The sequence below is a fragment of the Cynocephalus volans genome, chromosome 8, assembly GCF_027409185.1.
Source record: "Cynocephalus volans isolate mCynVol1 chromosome 8, mCynVol1.pri, whole genome shotgun sequence".
Lineage (NCBI taxonomy): Eukaryota > Metazoa > Chordata > Mammalia > Dermoptera > Cynocephalidae > Cynocephalus > Cynocephalus volans.
In genome coordinates, this window is record NC_084467.1 from 100,682,352 (window position 1) to 100,701,785 (window position 19,434).

At 39.1% G+C, this 19,434-nt stretch overlaps 1 protein-coding gene across 2 annotated transcripts in view; it reads left to right on the top strand.

The window, feature by feature from the left end:
* Window positions 1–203: 203 nt before the first annotated feature.
* The window catches only part of HIPK1 (homeodomain interacting protein kinase 1), a 48,454-nt gene continuing 29,223 nt past the window's right edge, over window positions 204–19,434 (top strand). For both annotated transcript variants that reach the window (XM_063104273.1, XM_063104274.1), the window contains exons 1-2: window positions 204–376; window positions 10,390–11,467. In XM_063104273.1, coding sequence (XP_062960343.1) covers window positions 10,392–11,467 — 1,076 coding nt within the window. In that variant the 5' untranslated portion in view covers window positions 204–376; window positions 10,390–10,391. The remainder of the gene's footprint in view (window positions 377–10,389; window positions 11,468–19,434) is intronic.

Consider the following 19,434-nt stretch of genomic DNA (forward strand, 5'->3'; position numbering starts at 1 on the left):
AATAGTTCCGGCGAGGCGGGGCGGGCCGGATGGGGTCGGCCGTTCGGCGCTCTGCTAGTCGGGTCTGGAGACAACGGCGGCTGCGGAGTGAGGGGCCCGGCGGTGGCCCCGGACGGCAGCGGGAGGCCAAGGCGGGAGCGCGCGGGGCTGAGGCGGCGGCGGCGGCGGGAAGGGGCCGGGTGGCGGAGCGGGCGGGAGGCTGAGAAGGCTCCCCCCGCGGGACGGGCGCGGGGACGGCTCCGGGGGACGGGGGCCGGGGCCCGGGCCGGCTCGCGCGGGGGGTATGATGACCCGGCGGCGGGGCCCCGGATCTCGTCTCCTCCGCCGCCTCCTCACTGCAGCCCCAGCTCGCGGCTGAGACCCAGACACACCGGCGGTGAGTCCTACGGACGGGAGGGGACCTCGGCGGGGAAGACCTCCCGTCTGCTGCCCGAGGTGGGGCCGGGCCGGCCGCGGGCTCTTCTTGGGCTCCCGGCCTGCGGGGGGAGCCTCCCTCAGCGGGCCCCCGCCCGGGACCGGGCTCCGCGTCCTGCGGCCCGGCCGTTCCCGGCGGCGGAAGGGATTGCTTTCCCAGGAGAGTGGGCAGGCTCCAGGCTTGTGTTCGGGGCAGCTCCCCCTGTCTCCTGCCACTTGTCTCCTGGGCGTGTTGTTGTCTTCAAGTGACAGGCGGCCGCCTTGCTCCTCCTCACCCGGCCGGTTTTTTCCCGGCTGTCGTGGCAGGTTCCTAGTGTGTGGCTTGTGCGTGTGTATTTCACGGCTCTGCTCATCACCATGGTTTTGGGTTATTTGTGCGGTTGGGGACCAGGAAGCGGTGTCTGGAGAGGACGGTGGGGGGTGGGTGGGTGTGGAAGCTTTCCTACACTCTCCGCCGATATTCTGTAATCGCTAGGTTTGTAATTTGTAATGATGGTGGAGACTACGTGGGACCAGCCCATCTAATGTATATCTGGGCAAAGCAGATCTAGGGGTCTGGCTCAAAGGGAAACTTTTGCTGCCTGTCGCCACTTTCAAAGCTTTCGTTTAAGAAAGAAAAGAAAAACGGGAAAGGGGGGGAAACAACCAGAACTGTTGGGTAAGGTCCACACTGTTCATAGGTCTGTGGGGATGAGTCTCTTTTCTTGCCTAGCAACTAAGACCTGGGGCTCGGTCTCCAGGAGCGCTGGTCTACCCTCCAGTTTGTTGTGGTGACGAACTGTGAGCAATGGCCTGTGTTTACGTTGGGCGCGCTTTCTTTCCTGTTTGGGGAGGGAGATGGGGATAGGGAAGGGGTTAAAAACAACCTCAAGCTCCAGTGAGCCTTTTCTCCACTTGACCACTGATTCAGTTGTAGGCAGCCCTAGATGCTCTTTTTTTGTCTATGAGTGACGATTTGGGAATTCTCAGAAATCTCATCAAAATATTAGTTTAAATTATAGACTCTTCCATCCCAATCTGTCCTTTATTTTGTTTCTTAGAAGTAACTGATGAAAACAGCAGCATGGCTTCCTGCTCTTGATGAAATGGGGTTAAATTAAGTGGCTGATTCCCTCAGCAAAGCCTACAATTTTGCTCTTGTTTGTGTAAAGCTATTTTTGATTCCTGGTCTGTAGGGATTTTTTTTTTTTATTTGTTTGTTTTTTGGTTAGATTAAAGAGAGTGCAAACCATTACCAGCTTTTTTCATATAGAAACCTAAAGCTTTCTGTAAAACATTTAAAAATCTACTAACAAGTCATTTTACCTAATCGTTATTCACCTGGTGATTTTGGATCTTTACATGTAATTATTTCAGGGTTCTGTGTTATGATACTGGTGTTATTGACTTTAAGATTCTGTTCCTAGCTTGAAGGATATTTTGGTAAAGTACTTGTGGTTGGAACTGGAGGTAGCCAAGCCAGTAAAGCATTGGAGGAGTAAAATAATGAATAAGATCTTGTGAGTATACCAGCTCTGGTTGGCAAGAAGCATTTTTGCTGGTGATACCTTCAATGAATAGTTTTTCCTGTCTCTGGACATTGTCGTTTTATGGATTTTAGAGCAAGTTGATTGGTAACTTCAGATTTAAAACCAAACCAGAACCCCCTCCTAAAAGAAAAAAAAAATCTCAAAGTTCACAATTCTCTGGAAAATAAAATTCTTTTATTCTGTGCTTTTGTTTTTATAAGCACAACTCCATCAGTGGTTTGTTGGTAGAAATCAGTGAGCCAAACCTGCCTTGTAAACTTCTTACCTTGGAATTTGTGCAGTTTGTTAGTTATGTATTGTAACTGGTCTTTTCGTAATTCGAAGTAATTTTGTAAACATGAGCTGCTTGATCTGCCATCTGCCCTTTTATTTTCATTTTCATTTTCGTGACTGTATAACAGCAATTTATATATTTTTAGGTCTTTTAAAAAAACATTTACTGTTATTAATTTCTCCCCAGTTTTTTCTGTTACATTTCATGCCATTCTGAACACATTATGAAGATCACTTTCCTTCATGTACCACTTCAATGATCACTGATATGCTTTTTGGTTCCCCCCCCCCCCCCCCCAGTCTTCCTTTTGGTTGAAACCTAGCTCCTAAATGCCCAATGTATTTCTGTAGTGCATAGTTTGGCACTTTAAAAAATTTACATCTGGGCCGGCGGCGCTGACCGCGGGTTCGGATCCTATATAGGGATGGCCCATGCGCTCACTGGCTGAGCGCGGTGTGGGCAACACCAAGCCAAGGATTACGATCCCCTTACCGGTCACACACACACACACAAAATTTACATCCTATTTTTTTTTCTTTCTTTTTTTTTTTTTAACATCCTGTTTTATATTTTTCTCTTTCTTTTTTTGTGTGTCATATCACCGCATCAACATTCTAAGCTCTTTGAAGGTAGGGCAACTTATGTATTTCTTTTGGATTATTTAAGGGCACCTGGTACAGGGCTTTCCCAGAGTGCTTAATGAAAAAAAAATCAGAAGACCTGCATTCTTTGCCAGCATTGCTACTCATTAACTCTGTGCTAAATTTGGCCTTTTTGGGTCTCCTTTTTCTCCTGTTCGAATTAGGAGGTTTTAGAAAGACTCTTTTAAAGTCCCTCTTATCAGTAAGAGTCCTTGTACTTTTTTTGCTAGTGTCTTCTGCTCCATAAAATACATCTCCTTACTCTACACAGTTTTTCATTTTCCCACATCCTTTGGCATACTGGCAAAAGTCATCTCGTTCTGGAGAAAGAACATCTTCCACCTTCCATCTGCCACACTGTTGTTACCTTAAGTCCTGTTTTCCTTTGGCCTTTGCTGGCTGATCTAACAGGCCCCTCTCTTAGTGTTGTTTATGTTTTGTATTGATTTCTGCTTTGTTATATGTTTTGTATTGATTTCTGCTTTGTTAATTTGACCTTTTCCTTATGCTGGAAACTCCTCAAGGTAGTTTTCTTTATCTTAAACTTTATAGACCTTGTAGACCGTCCAGTGCAATACTAAAATCTTAACTTTTTACTAAACACAAAGCACTTACTTTTCCTTTGTTCTTTTGCTATACATTTGTTGTTCCAAATAAATCTAGGAGAACTGTTGAAATTTAGGAAAAAATACCCTGCCTAGAAGGAAAGCACTTCTTAGCCAATTTACTAAAATATTAGAAAGTTGTTTTAAATGGCTGTAAATTACATAGAATTGTAGAGTTACTCTACCGGTAGCTAACAGCACCAATTCCCTAACATGCCCTAGTTTTGCAATACCAGTTGGGGAACTGGCTTGTCATACAGTTCCATGTGTAGGAAGTAAGTACTACAGGAAAGGGGGTGGGGAATTTTGATTCAAATGGTGTCCTTAAGATTTCAAGCTTACTTTTTTCTTCTGCATTGCTATATTTAGAACATTAATATATATATTCTCTTGCAGACGAGAGACTGTAATTTCTATCTCATGTGAGAATTTCACTAACATAGTAAGAATGACTTCTGAGATCTTTTTACATTCATATACAGAGAGGTAATGTGATCTTTTTATAGTCATTCATTCTGGCAAACATTTAGTACGATATATGCCAGCCATTGTGATAGATGCTGGTGATAGCTAAAAATAACCCCCAAACAACCAACTATGACACCTACCATACTGTTCAGGATTGTCTTCATGGAACTTGCAGTTTAGAGGAGAAGTCAACTTTTAAATAAGTAATTACAAATGGTCATACTTAGAATAAAATCCAGAGCGGCCTGTGATCTGGTCGCTGTCTGCCTCCTTGGGTTCTGCTACTACTTTTTCCATTGTTCCATTCTATCCACACTAGTCTTTTCTTCAAATAGGCCAAGAATGTTCCTGTCTTTGCATTCCACTGTTCTTTTTCACTGGAATGGCTCCTCCTTGACCATCAGGTCTCAGCTGATATGGTACCACCCTATAAGACCTTTCCTGACCACCAAATATGGAGTCCCCTTTCCCACCCATCTCTTTCACATCCTGTGTTTTGTTTTTCTCATAGCACTTATCACTAGTTGCTGTTTCCTTGGGGTGGGAGGGGGTATTCCATAAGAATGTAAACTCAAGAAGATAAGGGATCTCATTCATCTTAAACTCTGCTATTCTCTCTTGTATCTAGAACAGTTCCTGGCAGACAGATGGTAGGTATTCAATATATGCTTGTTATATAAATAAATGAAATAAATAAATACAAGTGTGGTAAGTACAAAACAGTAGTAGAGGGTGCCATAGGAGCCTTTTCCAGGGAACCTAACCTAATATGAAGTGGCCCGGGAAAGACTTTCCTGAGTGTACTTGTCAGCCTAAGGCTGACTCAGTGATAATCTAGCTGAGGGAATATAGTTTCTCTTTCATGTAACAACCTGAGGTAAATGTCTTAGGTTGAAGTGAGCATTCTAGGTTGGCTGGCAGCTCTGCTGTATGTGATCATTCTGGGATCCATGTTCCTTCCATCTTGTTGCTCTGTCATCCCTTGGGTCTTGTCTCATGGTGGAAGCTGGGTCTCCATGGGTTCCTGCTGATAGAAAGAGAAATACAAAAGGCTCACCCATGGGCCTCTCATTGTGATGAGCATGTCCTGGGGTTTCAAGGTCTTCCTTGTGCCTTGGTTCATTCCTAAGGGTCCTAACCAGGAAGTTATCATCACCATGTTGATGACTTTTTCAGTTTGCTGCTATCTCTTTTGGCTGATTGCAATCCTGGCCCAAATCAAACCCCCTCTCTTTGGACCACAGCTGAAAAATGAAACCATCTAGTATCTGAAGTATCACTGGCCTTGAGGGAAGAACACACCCTCTACAGTGCTGTCATTGAGATCACGAAGAGAATTCCTTCTAGATGCCAAATCACTTCCAAACACACATCACCTTCCTTGATGCACCTATTTTGGGCATCAGCTGCCTTAAATGTTCACACAACATTTTTTTGTTTTTATCAAAACATAATTGATTTTGCATATTGGTGGAGTACAGAGTTGACATCAGTATTTGTGTGCAATATGTGATGATGAAATCAGGATTATTAGCATATTGATTATTACAAATCGTAATTATTCTTTGTGTCCATTACCCAATTTCTCCCTAAGTCCCCTCCCCCTTTCACACCACATTTGAATGTTATTCTACAGTGCAGCATTTTTACCTTCACCTTTTTTTACACTTTGACGGATGATGTGCCTACTTACCTAAACTGTGTCTACTCCACAAAATGTTTATGCACTATTTTGAGATAGAAGGTGTTATTCTTCTGAGAAATATGTTACTTTCTCCTTGGAATCTGTTTTTGCAGATGGCTCCTGCCTGCTCACATCATGGGAATCAGCAAAGTGTTTAAAAACTGCTGCAAGACAAGCATGTTCAGAGGGAAGATCTGTCCCAGTAGAATTAAACCAAACTATATTTTCTGGATAAATTTTTTATTTCTGCCATCTTTTGGAATAAATTATTGTTATTTATTATTATTATTATTATTATTATTATTATTATTATTGCTTTCTATAGAAGGGAAAAAAAGTTAGGAAAAGAAAAGGCTAAGGGGAAAATGAAGTTCAAAGGGAACATTTTGTGTGAAGGCACTAGGGAGGAAGAAAGCAAGGCCTACTCTAGGAACCCAGAGAATCTTAGTATTACTGGAAGAGAGAGTGCCTGGGGAAAAGAGTGGATGAAACAAGGCTGTAAAAATAACGATGGTCCAGATCTTGCAAGACCTGGTAATCCAACTTAGAGATTTTGGACCTGTGGGGGACAGGTAATGCATTTTTTTTTTTCCAGATGTGCATTTTTAAAAGCTTCAGTTGTAAGTGCAAGAATGAATTGGGAGAGAGGAGCTTAGAAAGTGGGCATGAGAGTACAATTTGAGGGAGACCAGTTAGGCTGTTTAAGTAGTCTGGAATAGTGCAGTATAGGTGGAGAAAACTAAGTGGAGAGATATTTAGGCGTTCTGGTGAAAGAATTTTCTTTGCAAATTTGTCTTGCTTTATTTTTACGGAACATGTGCTCTTATTTATCTACTTTAATGATAACAGTACTCTATATATCAGATTGTGTGATGGAGAATATATACATCTGTGTACATGTCAGCTGAGGACAAGTGCTAGAGGAAGAAATCAATATACAGTTCTGATTTGAGGTTATTTAAGTTACCAGTTGTTAAGTTGTATTAAAGAGGCAAAGATGACATTGAGGAAAAGCAGCAGGAATTTATTACTGGTGTGTCAGGGAAAAGAAGGCAGTAATTGGGGGCTAAGGACAAAACACTGAAAAATGATTACCTTGGTTGTCACACCAACTGTTCCATTCAGGGTTATAACATTTGAAATCTGTAAGATTACCTCCCTATAGTGCTTATAGTGTGGGGCACTCAGTAAATGATGTTAAATAGATGTGACCATGCCAGGGAATGCAGAAGCTGTTAATTTGACTTTTTTTTTTGAAAGCCTTGTAGTCTTGCAAGACTCAGTTCTCTTTTTAGCACCAAGTACAAGTGCCAGTAGCTTTCTGCCTATCAGTTCTAGTTTGAGACTAATGCAGTGGGCAAATTTGTCATTGTATTGAGATGGTTAAGTCCTTAGAAAGTCAGGTTGGAAATAAAAACACTTAGTTCATTGCTGGAGTCAAGAGGTGCAACATTTTCAGGAAGTCAGAAATAACTTTATTGGGAGCTATTCTCATGTGAATTGAAAATATTTGTAATTTGTTTAACAGAGTCTGATACATAGAAAGTTTTCCACAGATGTTAATTCTCTTCCATAATTTTGTTTCAGAGGGCTCTGCCTAGGAAGAGAATTGCCTCCCCATTTGCAAAGGCAAATTTTGTGGAACATAGTGTCTTCATCCAGTGTCTAGAAGTTGTTATTTTTAGCTGAATTTTAGAGTAGATTATAAATAAGTGGCTGTTGATTTTTCTAGGTCATTTTGATTCTGTGTTTTCTTCTCACCTTGTGTTAGTTGAGGTCAGGATGAGTCTCAGTCACACTGTAAGAGTCTTGGTGGTCTGTTATTGGCTTTCGTACAGCATACCCTTGCCGTGGATAAGACCAGTGAAATTCTGGGTTATCCTTTCCCATTGGGTGGTTTAAGTTTGTCTTTCTGAATAAGAATTATATTCATTTATGTACTTAAACATTCTGAAAAATGTACTAGAACTTGTGCTTTTTGCAGTGCCCAGTGTGAACATTTGAAATCATCAGTATCTGTTATTTTGTTTATTGGGTAAAAAGCTGGCAGTAACATTACTCTGGTAAATGCAATATTTTAAAAAAGAGTATTTAGTTAGAGCATATTTTTAAAAATTTGGTATTACGTTTCATGAATTCTTTTCAGTGTTATTGCTTTATGACCCCTTATTCCTAGGCAGTTGCTGCAAACTGCAAATTTTCTATTCAGATTCTTTTACTAAATACTTTTAGTAACATAAAGCTTGTGTTCGTGTTTTTGTATAGATTGTTAAAATTAACAGCTCAACAGATATTATGAAAAACAAATTTAGAAAATTTGCTTCATTTCATTGTTCAACAATTTGGCTCAATTTTATGAGAAGAAATACTTTTGCATATATTTTAATAGATAAATTTTGTAAAGGAGCTGCTTGGTTTCAGGTTTTTCTTTTATTGTATTTGGTATTGTGTCAGTGATGTAGGTAGGACAAGATGATTTGTAAATTTGTAGCCTCACAGTTAAATTGTGCTAACTTTAGCTTTTAATTTGTGCTTTTTTCTCTTCAAGGTTCACAGAAGTTATGGAAACTCTTGCTTAAAGTAAATTCAAACCACATTTTAGAAATTGAAGGCTGAGAATTTGTTCTTTCCAGCTGACTAGTCCAGTGCAGATGGTTTTTACTTGTATTCCGGCACAAAGAAGTGTACACATTACTTTTTGATGTTCTGTAACATCCTTTGTCATGTTTCCTTCCTTTCTGGTTGTGTGTATTTATTCTGCTATGACTAATAAAATTATACTATGTGGATTGGAGTGGAGACTTCCTCCATAGCTCAAGGACCACACAGATCAAAGAGGGAAGGACATTAAAAAGCAAGAATACAGGGCTGAACCCGTGGCTCACTCTGGAGAGTGCGGCACTGGGAGCGCAGTGGCGCCAGCGCCGAGGCCGCAGGTTCGGATCCTATGTAGGGATGGCCGGTGCCCTCACTGGCTGAGCGCGGTGCGGACGACACCACCCCAAGGGTTGCGATCCCCTTACCGGTCACACACACACACACACACACACAAAAAGCAAGAGTACAAACAAAAAAACCCCAATAACCAAGCATTTGAAAATATTGCAGTTTGATATGAGTGGTAGGGAATTGTAGTAGATAAGAGGTTGGTAGGCAAGGGTCAAATTATTCATCCAGCAAATATTGAGGGTCCATATATTGCCAGAGTCTGTGGTGGGTTCTACTAGTACAAGCAAAGAACAAAACAGAGATGGTACCTGTCTTTATAGAACTTATACTGTACCTGGGAAGGTAGCATTAAATAATACTTTCAAGTTATAAAAGAAGAACAGAGTGCTGTGGGAATGCGTTGGGAGGGGAGTGAATGTGGGGGGCAGCATTTAAGGCCGGTTGAAAACCCTGGGGGGGAGTGGGGGGAGGTGGTTTAGAAGCTGGAGCAGTTATCTGATTTGCATTGTTTAAAAGCCAAGATCGGGCCGACCCCGTGGCGCACTTGGGAGAGTGCGGCGCTGGGAGCGCAGCAGTGCTCCCACCGCGGGTTCGGATCCTATATAAGGATGGCCGGTGCGCTCGCGGTGTGGCCGGTCACAAAAAGACAAAAAAATAAAAAAATAAATAATAAATAAATAAATAAATAAATAAAAGCCAAGATCTCCTGAATGTCTTTAAGGAGAGATTAGTTTGGAGGTTACTGGTAGTTTGAACTACAATGGTGCGAATTGGTGTAGAGAAAAATGGCTGATTTGAAATGTACTTGGGAGATAGAATTGATAAGATGTAGATTAGATGTGGAAGAATGAGAGAGAGAATGAGTCAGGATAATATTAAATGTATGGTATGCCAGGCATTACCACTTTACTTGTATTAAATCATTTAATTCTCAGAACAACCCCTTCAGGTAGGTATTGCCACCATTGCATAGGTGAGGAACTTGAGGCTCCTTGCCTTCTTGATTTTTGGTTTGAGGCTTTGGGTGTGTGGTGGCACCTCATAATTGAGACAGAAAACTGGGGATGGGGTGGAGACTCATAAGTTTAATTTTGAACATGTTAAATTCGAGGTGTCTACTATGAGCTATCCAGGTTGCAGTATCAAGTGGGTATTTGGATATAGGGTTTGGAGTTCCAGAGAGAGAGAGGAGATAGGGATAGAGATTTTAGAGTCTTTTGCAGATGACTAATCCTGGGGAATAATTATTGAAAAGGGGGAAAGTGTAGAGCAAGAGAAGAGGGATTAATATAGAGCCCCAAGGCACCTAAGGATCAGATGGGTGCAAAGGGAGTAGATAAATATGAAATGGCTTGTATGTTATGTCAAATGTTTGGACTTCATTCTGAAAAAATAGCTTTGGGTTTAGTCTTTTGGCTTTTTGAGTTTGAGGTGTCTGGAATATTCAGGAACAGAAAGCTGGACTATTTTCACTCCCTCCATATTTTTCTAAGAATAACTTTCCTTGTTTCTTCAGAAGATACTCTAGCCTTCTCATCATCCTGGTTACTGCTTGTGGTCAGTTTATCAATGGTACTTTTAAAATGTAGTAGACAGAGCTGAACACTATTTTATGTATGGCCTAAGCAGAGTAGATAGCCTTCACTTTGTCCAGCACATTCTGGACACTATTCCTATGAATGTAGGTTAACATTGAATTAGCTTTTGAGAGCAGAGCAACATTATTACATCATAGTTTTTTTTCTTTTGTCAACTAAAAATGTTTTTTGTATATGCTGCTGCCAAGCCTTGTATCCTTATGGTCTAATTCTTTCTCTCAATGTAGGTATGGCATCACAGCTGCAGGTGTTTTCCCCCCCATCAGTGTCATCCAGTGCCTTCTGCAGTGCAAAGAAACTGAAAATAGAGCCTTCTGGCTGGGATGTTTCAGGACAGAGCAGCAACGACAAATATTATACTCACAGCAAAACCCTCCCAGCCACACAAGGGCAAGCCAACTCCTCTCACCAGGTAGCAAATTTCAACATCCCTGCTTACGACCAGGGCCTTCTCCTCCCAGCTCCTGCAGTAGAGCATATTGTTGTAACAGCCGCTGATAGCTCGGGCAGTGCTGCCACATCAACCTTTCAAAGCAGCCAGACCCTGACTCACAGAAGCAACGTTTCTTTGCTTGAGCCATATCAAAAATGTGGATTGAAAAGAAAAAGTGAGGAAGTTGATAGCAACGGTAGCGTGCAGATCATAGAAGAACATCCCCCTCTCATGCTGCAAAACAGGACTGTGGTGGGTGCTGCTGCCACGACCACCACTGTGACCACAAAGAGTAGCAGTTCCAGCGGAGAAGGGGATTACCAGCTGGTCCAGCATGAGATCCTTTGTTCTATGACAAACAGCTATGAAGTCTTGGAGTTCTTAGGCCGGGGGACATTTGGACAGGTGGCTAAGTGCTGGAAGCGGAGCACCAAGGAAATTGTGGCTATTAAAATCTTGAAGAACCACCCTTCTTATGCCAGACAAGGACAGATTGAAGTGAGCATTCTTTCCCGTCTAAGCAGTGAAAATGCTGATGAGTATAATTTTGTTCGTTCTTATGAGTGCTTTCAGCATAAGAATCACACCTGCCTTGTATTTGAGATGCTGGAGCAGAACTTATACGATTTTCTAAAGCAGAACAAGTTTAGCCCACTGCCACTCAAGTATATCAGACCAATCTTACAGCAGGTGGCCACAGCCTTGATGAAGCTCAAGAGTCTTGGTCTAATTCACGCTGACCTTAAGCCTGAAAATATAATGCTGGTCGATCCAGTTCGCCAACCCTACCGAGTGAAGGTCATTGACTTTGGTTCTGCTAGTCATGTTTCCAAAGCTGTGTGTTCAACCTACTTACAGTCACGTTACTACAGGCAAGTGGCAAATGCTCAAAAGTGTGTCTTGGGCTAGAGATCTGTCCTTAATATTTAAAAAACATTACACAGTGCTCTATGTAACTATTTACAGATCCCAAGATAGAAATAGTATTAGCTCATTCCATGTGTGTGGCATTCCCATATGTAACATGATTTCCGAAATTTTTTTAGCACTGGAAAAATTAGCTCAATCTGATTGTGAAGGTGGTTACGATTTGAATTATAATAACGTCTATTTCTTTCTTTAGTACCATTACATCTAATTTTGCTATTTTAAAGAGTCTTTATGTAAAGATATTTACATATTTGTAACAATTTGGACATATGCTGCTGGTATTTTCAAGCTCATATCTTGACAGGTAAAATGCCTTGGAAGTAACTCCAGGTTTAACTCTAACAGCATTTTATTGTTTTATATTTTCTTTTATAATAGTGAGAATTGAATTAGATGATTGCTACGGTCTCTTCCTGTTTTAACATTCTCTATAATACTTTGAACTTATTTGGTTATCCTAGAATGGCCTTGACCCAAGTACCTCATATTTAGTGATTCATATTTCTAGATTGATACTTCTAATGTAGCAGCCTTTTAAATATGTAATAATTATTGGGACAGTACTTAAATGCTAGTATGTGCAGTTTTATCCATACCATAACCAAGGCTTTTTAAATGTGCTTTTATATTACACAGTTTTGACTATATCATAACCAAGGCTTTTTAAATGTGTTTCTGTGTCTCAGCATCTCACTTAATAACTTACCTAGTTATTAATTTTGAGGAGTCTGATATTTAGTTTTAATAGTCATACATTATATATAAATCATGTAAGCATCCAGTCAAGAATGAAGCAGTAAACAACAAAAAAGTCCACAAAATATGTTTATGAGTAGATACATCCAACATGTCAAATGCCTGTAATAAATTTTGAGGAAACAGAAATTCTGAACTAAGAATTCTGTATTATGTGTGAAAATAATATATTTTAACCCACGCAGGGACTCAAAAAATGCCATCTATGTATATATTTTTTTAATTGTGGTAAAATCTGTGTAACATGAAGTTTACAATTTTAACCATTTGATACCATTCAATGCTAAGTACATTCAGAGTGTTATGTAATCATCACCACTATTTGCAAAATTTTTTCATCATCCAAGACAGAAATTCTGTAACCATTAAGCAATTAGTCCCCATTCTTCCTTTTTCTTAGCCCTGGTAGCCTCTGTTTGACTTTCTGTCTCTACACATTTGCCCATTCTAGATATTGCCTGTAAGTAGAATCATACAGTGTTTGTCCTTGTATGTCTGGTTTATTTCACTTGGCGTAATGTTTTTGAGGTTAATCCATGCTGTAGCATGTATAAGAACTTCATTCTTTTTATGGCTGAATAATATTCTCTTCCATGTATACCACACTCCATGTATACCACATTCATTTGTTGATGGCCACTGGGTTGTTACCACCTTTTGGCTATTGTAATACTGCTTTGAATATTGGAGTACAAGTGTCTTAAGTCCCTGTTTCATTTCTTTTGGATATACAGTAAGGAGTGGAATTGCTAGGTCACATGGTAATTCTATGTTTAACTTTTTGAGGAACTGCCAAGCTGTTTTCCACAAAGGCTGTGTTCATGAGGGTTCCAATTTCTCCACATTTTTTCCAACACTTGTTATTTATTTATTATTTAAAAAATAATAGCCATCCTTATGGGTATGAAGTGGTATCTCTTTTGGTTTTGATTTGCATTTTCTTAATGATTAATGGTGTGCATTTTTTAATGTGCTTATTGGAAATCTGTATATCTTCTTTGGAGAAATGTTTATTCAAGTCCATTGCCCATTTTTTGAATTGAGTTTTTTGTTGTTGAGTTGTAGGAGCTCTTTATATACTCTAGAAGTTAGTGTATAGGTGATTTGTAAATATTTTCTCCAATTTCATAGGTTGCCTTTTCACCTGTTGATAGTGTTTGATCCACAAAAGTTTTTAACTTTGATGAAGTCCAATTTGTCTACTTTTTCATTTGTTGCTTGTGATTTTGGTGTCATATCCAAGAAATCATTGCCAAATCCAGTGTCACATAGCTTTTCCCTTTTGTTTTCTTGAAAGACTTTTATAGTTTTAGCTTTTACATTTAGGTCTTTGATTGTGAGTCCATTTTTGTTTATGGTGTAAGGTAAGGGTCCAACTTAATTTTTTTGTGTGTGACTATTCAGTTCTCTCAACACCATTTGCTGAAGAGACTGTCCTTTCCTCATTGAATGGTCTTGGCACCCTTGTCAAAATAATTTAATTGTATATACAAGGATTTATTACTGGTTGTCTTTTTCTATTCCATTAGTCTATATATGTCTGTCTTTCTACCAGTACCACATTGTTTTGATTATTGTAACTTTGTAGTGAGTTTTGAAATCAGGAAGTGTGAGACCTCCGACGTTGTTCTTTTTCAAGATTGTTTTGGCTATTTGGGGTCCTTGAGATTCCATATGAATTTTAGCATGGATTTTTCTATTTGCAAAAAACATCACTGATTTTTTTGATAGGGATAGCATTGAATCTGTGGATTGCTTTGATTAGTATTGACATCTTAAGGATATTATATCTTTCCATTCTTATATATATTTCTATCTTTTTGTAATTTTATAAAGTATGACATTTTTTATTTAAAGCGAGGTAAAGAAACTCTTAGTCTTTGGTTTCTGGTCTCACGTTGCCCTAGGCAACCTTTGCTAATTTTGAGAATCTCACCTCCATTTATTTATTTATGCCTTGGGTGATTGAGGTTGTAACTATATTTGCTTTTAATACTCTCCTTTGAGCAATCCCACCACCACCATGACTCCACGTACATGTATACAGTACACTGTACAGGTGCACTGAAGAGTTCAGCTCAGCATCCCATTCTGAGTGCTGAGGAGGTAAGAGGGAGATTGCACCTGAAGGATTAGGGTTAATCATCTCTTCCTTTCTCAGTCTTTTCTCTACTTAGTGCCTACAGGTGTTCTTTAAGTATTTGTCTGCTCTGTCAAATACGAAGTACATTCTCTTTTGGTAACAGCAGTTTTAAAATTGAAAAAGGGGAGCAATAGGAGATAAGAATTATTTCATGCAGTCATTTATGCAATTTTTACTTAAAGGGTAAAGGAGATTTGCGGCATAAATAGTTCTGGCTGTTTAGCTTTCTCTAATGTGTGATTCATTTGAATAATTACCAGTGTTAGGTTGCTGATCTTTATACCCTTTCCTTATCCTTTTATTTATTTTTATTTTTTATTTTTTGGCAGCTGGCCAGTACAGGGATCCAAACCCTCCACCTTGATGTTATCAACACTGTTGTCTAACCTACTTAGCTAACCAGCTACCCCTCCTTATCCTTTTAATTTAAGTCGTCATTTGAGTAGTTTTGGTTTTATTATTATAGAATATAAGATTCTCAATTTTGGTTGGGGGAAGGGGACAGCTGGCCAGTATAGGAACTGAACCCTGGATCTTGGTGTTACCACACTACAACCAACTGGGCTAACTGGCCAGCCCAGATTCTCAGATTTTTAAAAATAATCTTCAACAAAGCTTGCTATAAATCCCTTGCGATTTAGTTGTTGACCATAAGAGTGGAGCTAAGTTTTACCCCTTAAAAAACAGGAATTCATTCTGTATATTAGTGAGTAATCAATGTGTATACTGAAGTTTAGTATCCAGGGCTTTATTATGTTTAGAATTTAACATGAGTGTTCTGTCATATCACAGTAATACTGATAATGAGCCTAAGACAGATGGAATAGCAGCTCAGGCATTCTTTCTTTATCACTAGTTTTATCCACAGTGGTCCTCTTAAACTTCTTTCATGTTGTTTTGTGGCCATGTTAGAGTCCATTATGTCCTCACCTTCTTGTCTTTCAGAACACCCCTGTGAAATCCTTTTGGCTGGTGAAGCATTCTGGCTCCAAAGCTAGCCGCCTTCTTACCCTTCTTTTTTGTTGCTTTGTCTTGCTAATACGCCCATGTATTTTCAGTTGACATAAATTTGCCATCCTGTGGTCTCTGTTGGCTATGGGCATGGCTAAATGATTCAGGCAGTGGTAATAACATATATTATTCTCTGTCCCACTGTAAATATATACTGACTCCTAAGACAAGTTCCTGTCTTTGGGGCTCGAGTTTTGGGGACAAAGGATTGCCATGCTTACAAGCTCAATGCTTTTCCAGTCTGAACAAACTAGCCAGCCTTTAATTCAAGATGAGATCACTTTGTTATTTATGGAAGGTCAAGGTTTAGAGAAGGAAAGCATACGTTCAGTTTATCCTAGACAAACAATCTAATTTCCTCTGACAGTTAAACTACAGTTTGACTTAGTCACAGATGCAGGAAGTTAGACTTTATGTAACATCCCGATCTGGTAAGTAAGTAGGTTTGATGCCTCTGAGATAGGAAGAAAGAAAAAGAAGTGTTCATGAAAATGAGTGGAGGGCCGGCCCCGTGGCTCAGTCGGGAGAGTGTGGAGCTGGTAGCACCAAGGCCGCGGGTTCGGATCCAATATAGGGATGGCCGGTGCACTCACTGGCTGAGCGTGGTGCAGACCACACCGTGCTGAGGGTTGCAATCACCTTACCGGTTGGGGAAAAGAAAAAAAAAAAGAAAATGAGTGGAGAATGATTTTTGCTAAGTTATCCTAACCTCAGCTTGCTCTGGGTGCCAATGAAATAAAGCTTTATGACCTTGGAGGGATTTTTCAACTTAAAGAAGTTTGAAGTTGGGAAATCAAAAGGCAGAGATGGCTATTTCTATCACTTGGCTCTAGTAATTAGAGCCGGTTTAGTATTTGTTCTTTAAGGATGGGATGTATCTTCAAAGAGGAGACCAACTATATCCAAAGCACATTTAATGCCATTTTCCTACTGAAGTGAATACTGCCAGGTTTTTTTTGTTTTTTTTTTTTTCCTTTCTTTCCTTTGCTTCAGTCGATAATCTTTTTACCTCCCAGTTGTTAGAATACTATAGCTGGAAAGGGACCTAGAAGAATAATTGTCTAACTTAGCCTCCTTATTATATGGATGAAGTAGAACCAGAGTTTCAGTGTCTATAAAGTTTATATATTGAGGGACTGAGGAATAATGGAGGCCAAGGGGGAAGATATAATGAAAATATTTCTAAGAATTGTAATCTGAGTTCAGAGTTTAAAACATTCAGTCTTTAGAAATGAACTTGCTCTAATGATACTTTTCTGTTTAGTAAAGGAGAAAATAACTTGTCACTTGCTTCCTAGAATTTAGATAAATCTAACATTTCTAGGCCCTAATCATAAAAAGCCCTGAAAGGACTGAACAGCCTAATTATGTTTTTACTGCTTTTTTTTTTTTTTCTTTTGATACTTGTCTTTTTCGTATGGTAGATGTGGTAGAATTGCTGTTTAGAGTGAGCTTTGCTGGAAATCCTTAGCTGCTTTGTCACTCTAGAAGCAGGGTGAGACCAAATGAAAAAACTGGCCAGTCTTTACTTTTTTTTTTTTTTAAATGGGGTTTGGGGGCTGAATTAGTATTTTTCTTAACTTCTCTGAAACTTTAAGCTTTAGAAGACTAACAAGTATCACATATTATTGCTACTTTTTTAAAGAAGTAAGTTATTGGACAGCTTGACCATATATATCCCTGTGACTTACCTTTGGACTTTTTAATGTCTTCCTGGTATGGTAGGAATAACAAAATCAATCTGCTGCTGTCCAGTGGATGCTTTGGAATATTCTAAGCCCAGTTTTTATTTTGGCACAAAACCATTTGCACTCCCCCAGCCAGCTATTTTTGGCACTGTCATGAACTTGGAAATTAGTGATGCTCATTGAGAGTAAAAAATTTTGTTCCTTTTTAGTTTTAGAAAAGCTTTTATGTTGTTTCTGGGTACTCTTACTTTCTAGTTTCTTAATGCTCCTGTCAAATTTATACAGTTTTAAAAACATGCCATAATGGTTGAGATTTAATTGAACTCTAAAATTCTATCAGTAATAGGTGGTTCTAACCACCTGCAACAGAATATTACTTTTGAGGGTTGTTTCTTTGGCGAACAAAAACTATAGTTCACATCAAATATTACCCAAACTGGTGGCATTAGTGGTTTCACCTATAGCTGTCAAAAAGTGTAAGTCTGAACAGGCCTGGATCCTCTGCTTTTTCTGTATAAGGATCAGGAAAGCTTTTAGACCCTGTAGAGTACCCCAGTTTATCCTGTTTTCTAAGGGCTACTATTCATATATAATTACTTGGGAAAGATATTCTTACTTAGGGAAGTATCTTTATGCCCTCCCTGTTTAATCCTTTTCCCATCCTCCTTTCCCCCGCATATACACACAAAGCAACAATAAGCACATATGCTTCAAAGTAAAGTTTGGGAAACCTAGGCACTCCATGAGGAGACATGGCCAGTTAGATGGTTCTTTGTGGAGATATCTGTTTTTCCATTTAGCTCCTGTTACCTGAGGAATCTGGATCTGGAGTGTCCTTACAGATTCAAATTCTGTGACTTGCAAGAAGGAAAGGAAATTATTTGGAGAAGATGATAAAGTGCCTAATAGCTCAGATCTTGGATCCAGATTGCCTGGGTACCATCATTTAGTAGTTGTATAGCCTTGGGCAAGTTACTTAACCTCTCAGTGCCCAATTTCTTCATCTGTAAAATGGAGATAATACTTTATTACATGGAATCTAAGATGCCGTTAATTGTAAGATGCAACATTATTTTTGTACCACTTAAGAAAGTAAAAGCACTGCCGTTAAACTAAAATATACCTTTATTTGCAAGAATCTTCTTAATTTCAGAGATGTTAAAATAGGAAAAAATGTGCATCTTAGAACTGATGACATAAAATTATAATACATACTTTTAGAGGATTGTCATAAAGATTAAGTGACTCAACGTTTATAAAGAAATTATAACAGTAAGCAGTGTGTCATTTATTATTATTATTATTGATATTAGTGTTAGCTATTTCTTTTGAACCCATTTATCTCTTCATATTAGTCACAGTTTTAAAAGTGTTCATGTATACCATTATTATGTCCAGTAGATTTATATAGATGGGTGTGTATTTAACTTTTACTTACTGAGAGATAGTATAATATACTCAACTCTGGAGCCAGACTGCGAGGATTCAAATTCTAGCTCTGCCAACTCAGTCTCTCTTTGCTTCAGTTTTCTCCTTTATAAATGGGGATAATAATTTTACCTTAGTGTGTTCATACATATAAAGCTCTTAGTTTATAGATTACCTTAGTCTTTTCCTTAAGGTTCTCTAAGGTTATGTTTTTCACTTGGAACATTAAAAGACATGTATATTTCTGAAAGCACACACAGAGTTCAATGCTTTTTTCTCTGTTTTTTAAAATTTATTTGAGTTTAAAGTTTTAAAATAATGATAACGTGATAATAATAGTTATTATTATGTCTAACACATAGTGCTCACCATTAGTTTATTTAAACTATGCAACAACCCTATGCGGTAGGTACTCTGATTGTCTTCATTTTATAGGTGAGGAACCTGAGACACAGATCAAGTAACATGCCTACGGTTAGTAAATGATGGAACTAGGATTGGAACCCTGACAGACTGGCTCTTAGAGTCTGTGCTGTCACCTACTGTCTCTTCAGAAGGCATTTCTGTCATAGAGGGATATTTATTGACCAGGCCATTTAATTGATTTTTTTCATAATTAAAAAGATGCTAAGAATAAAAAGAAAAAATCTGTGATTCCTTATCTGTGGTTCCAAAATTCAGAAAGCTCTCAAAACTGAAAATTTTTTTCCTAAGTTTGATATAAACTCATTTATTGGCAAGACCTGACTTGAACCATTTTAAGGCTATTTAAAGTCTGTAGCCAACTTAGTATGACTGCTCAGTGTTTTGTTGCAGAAATATTAATGTGTTTGATTGTGGGGCACTGCCCTGAACTCCATTGGGCTTATCATGTAATATGTAG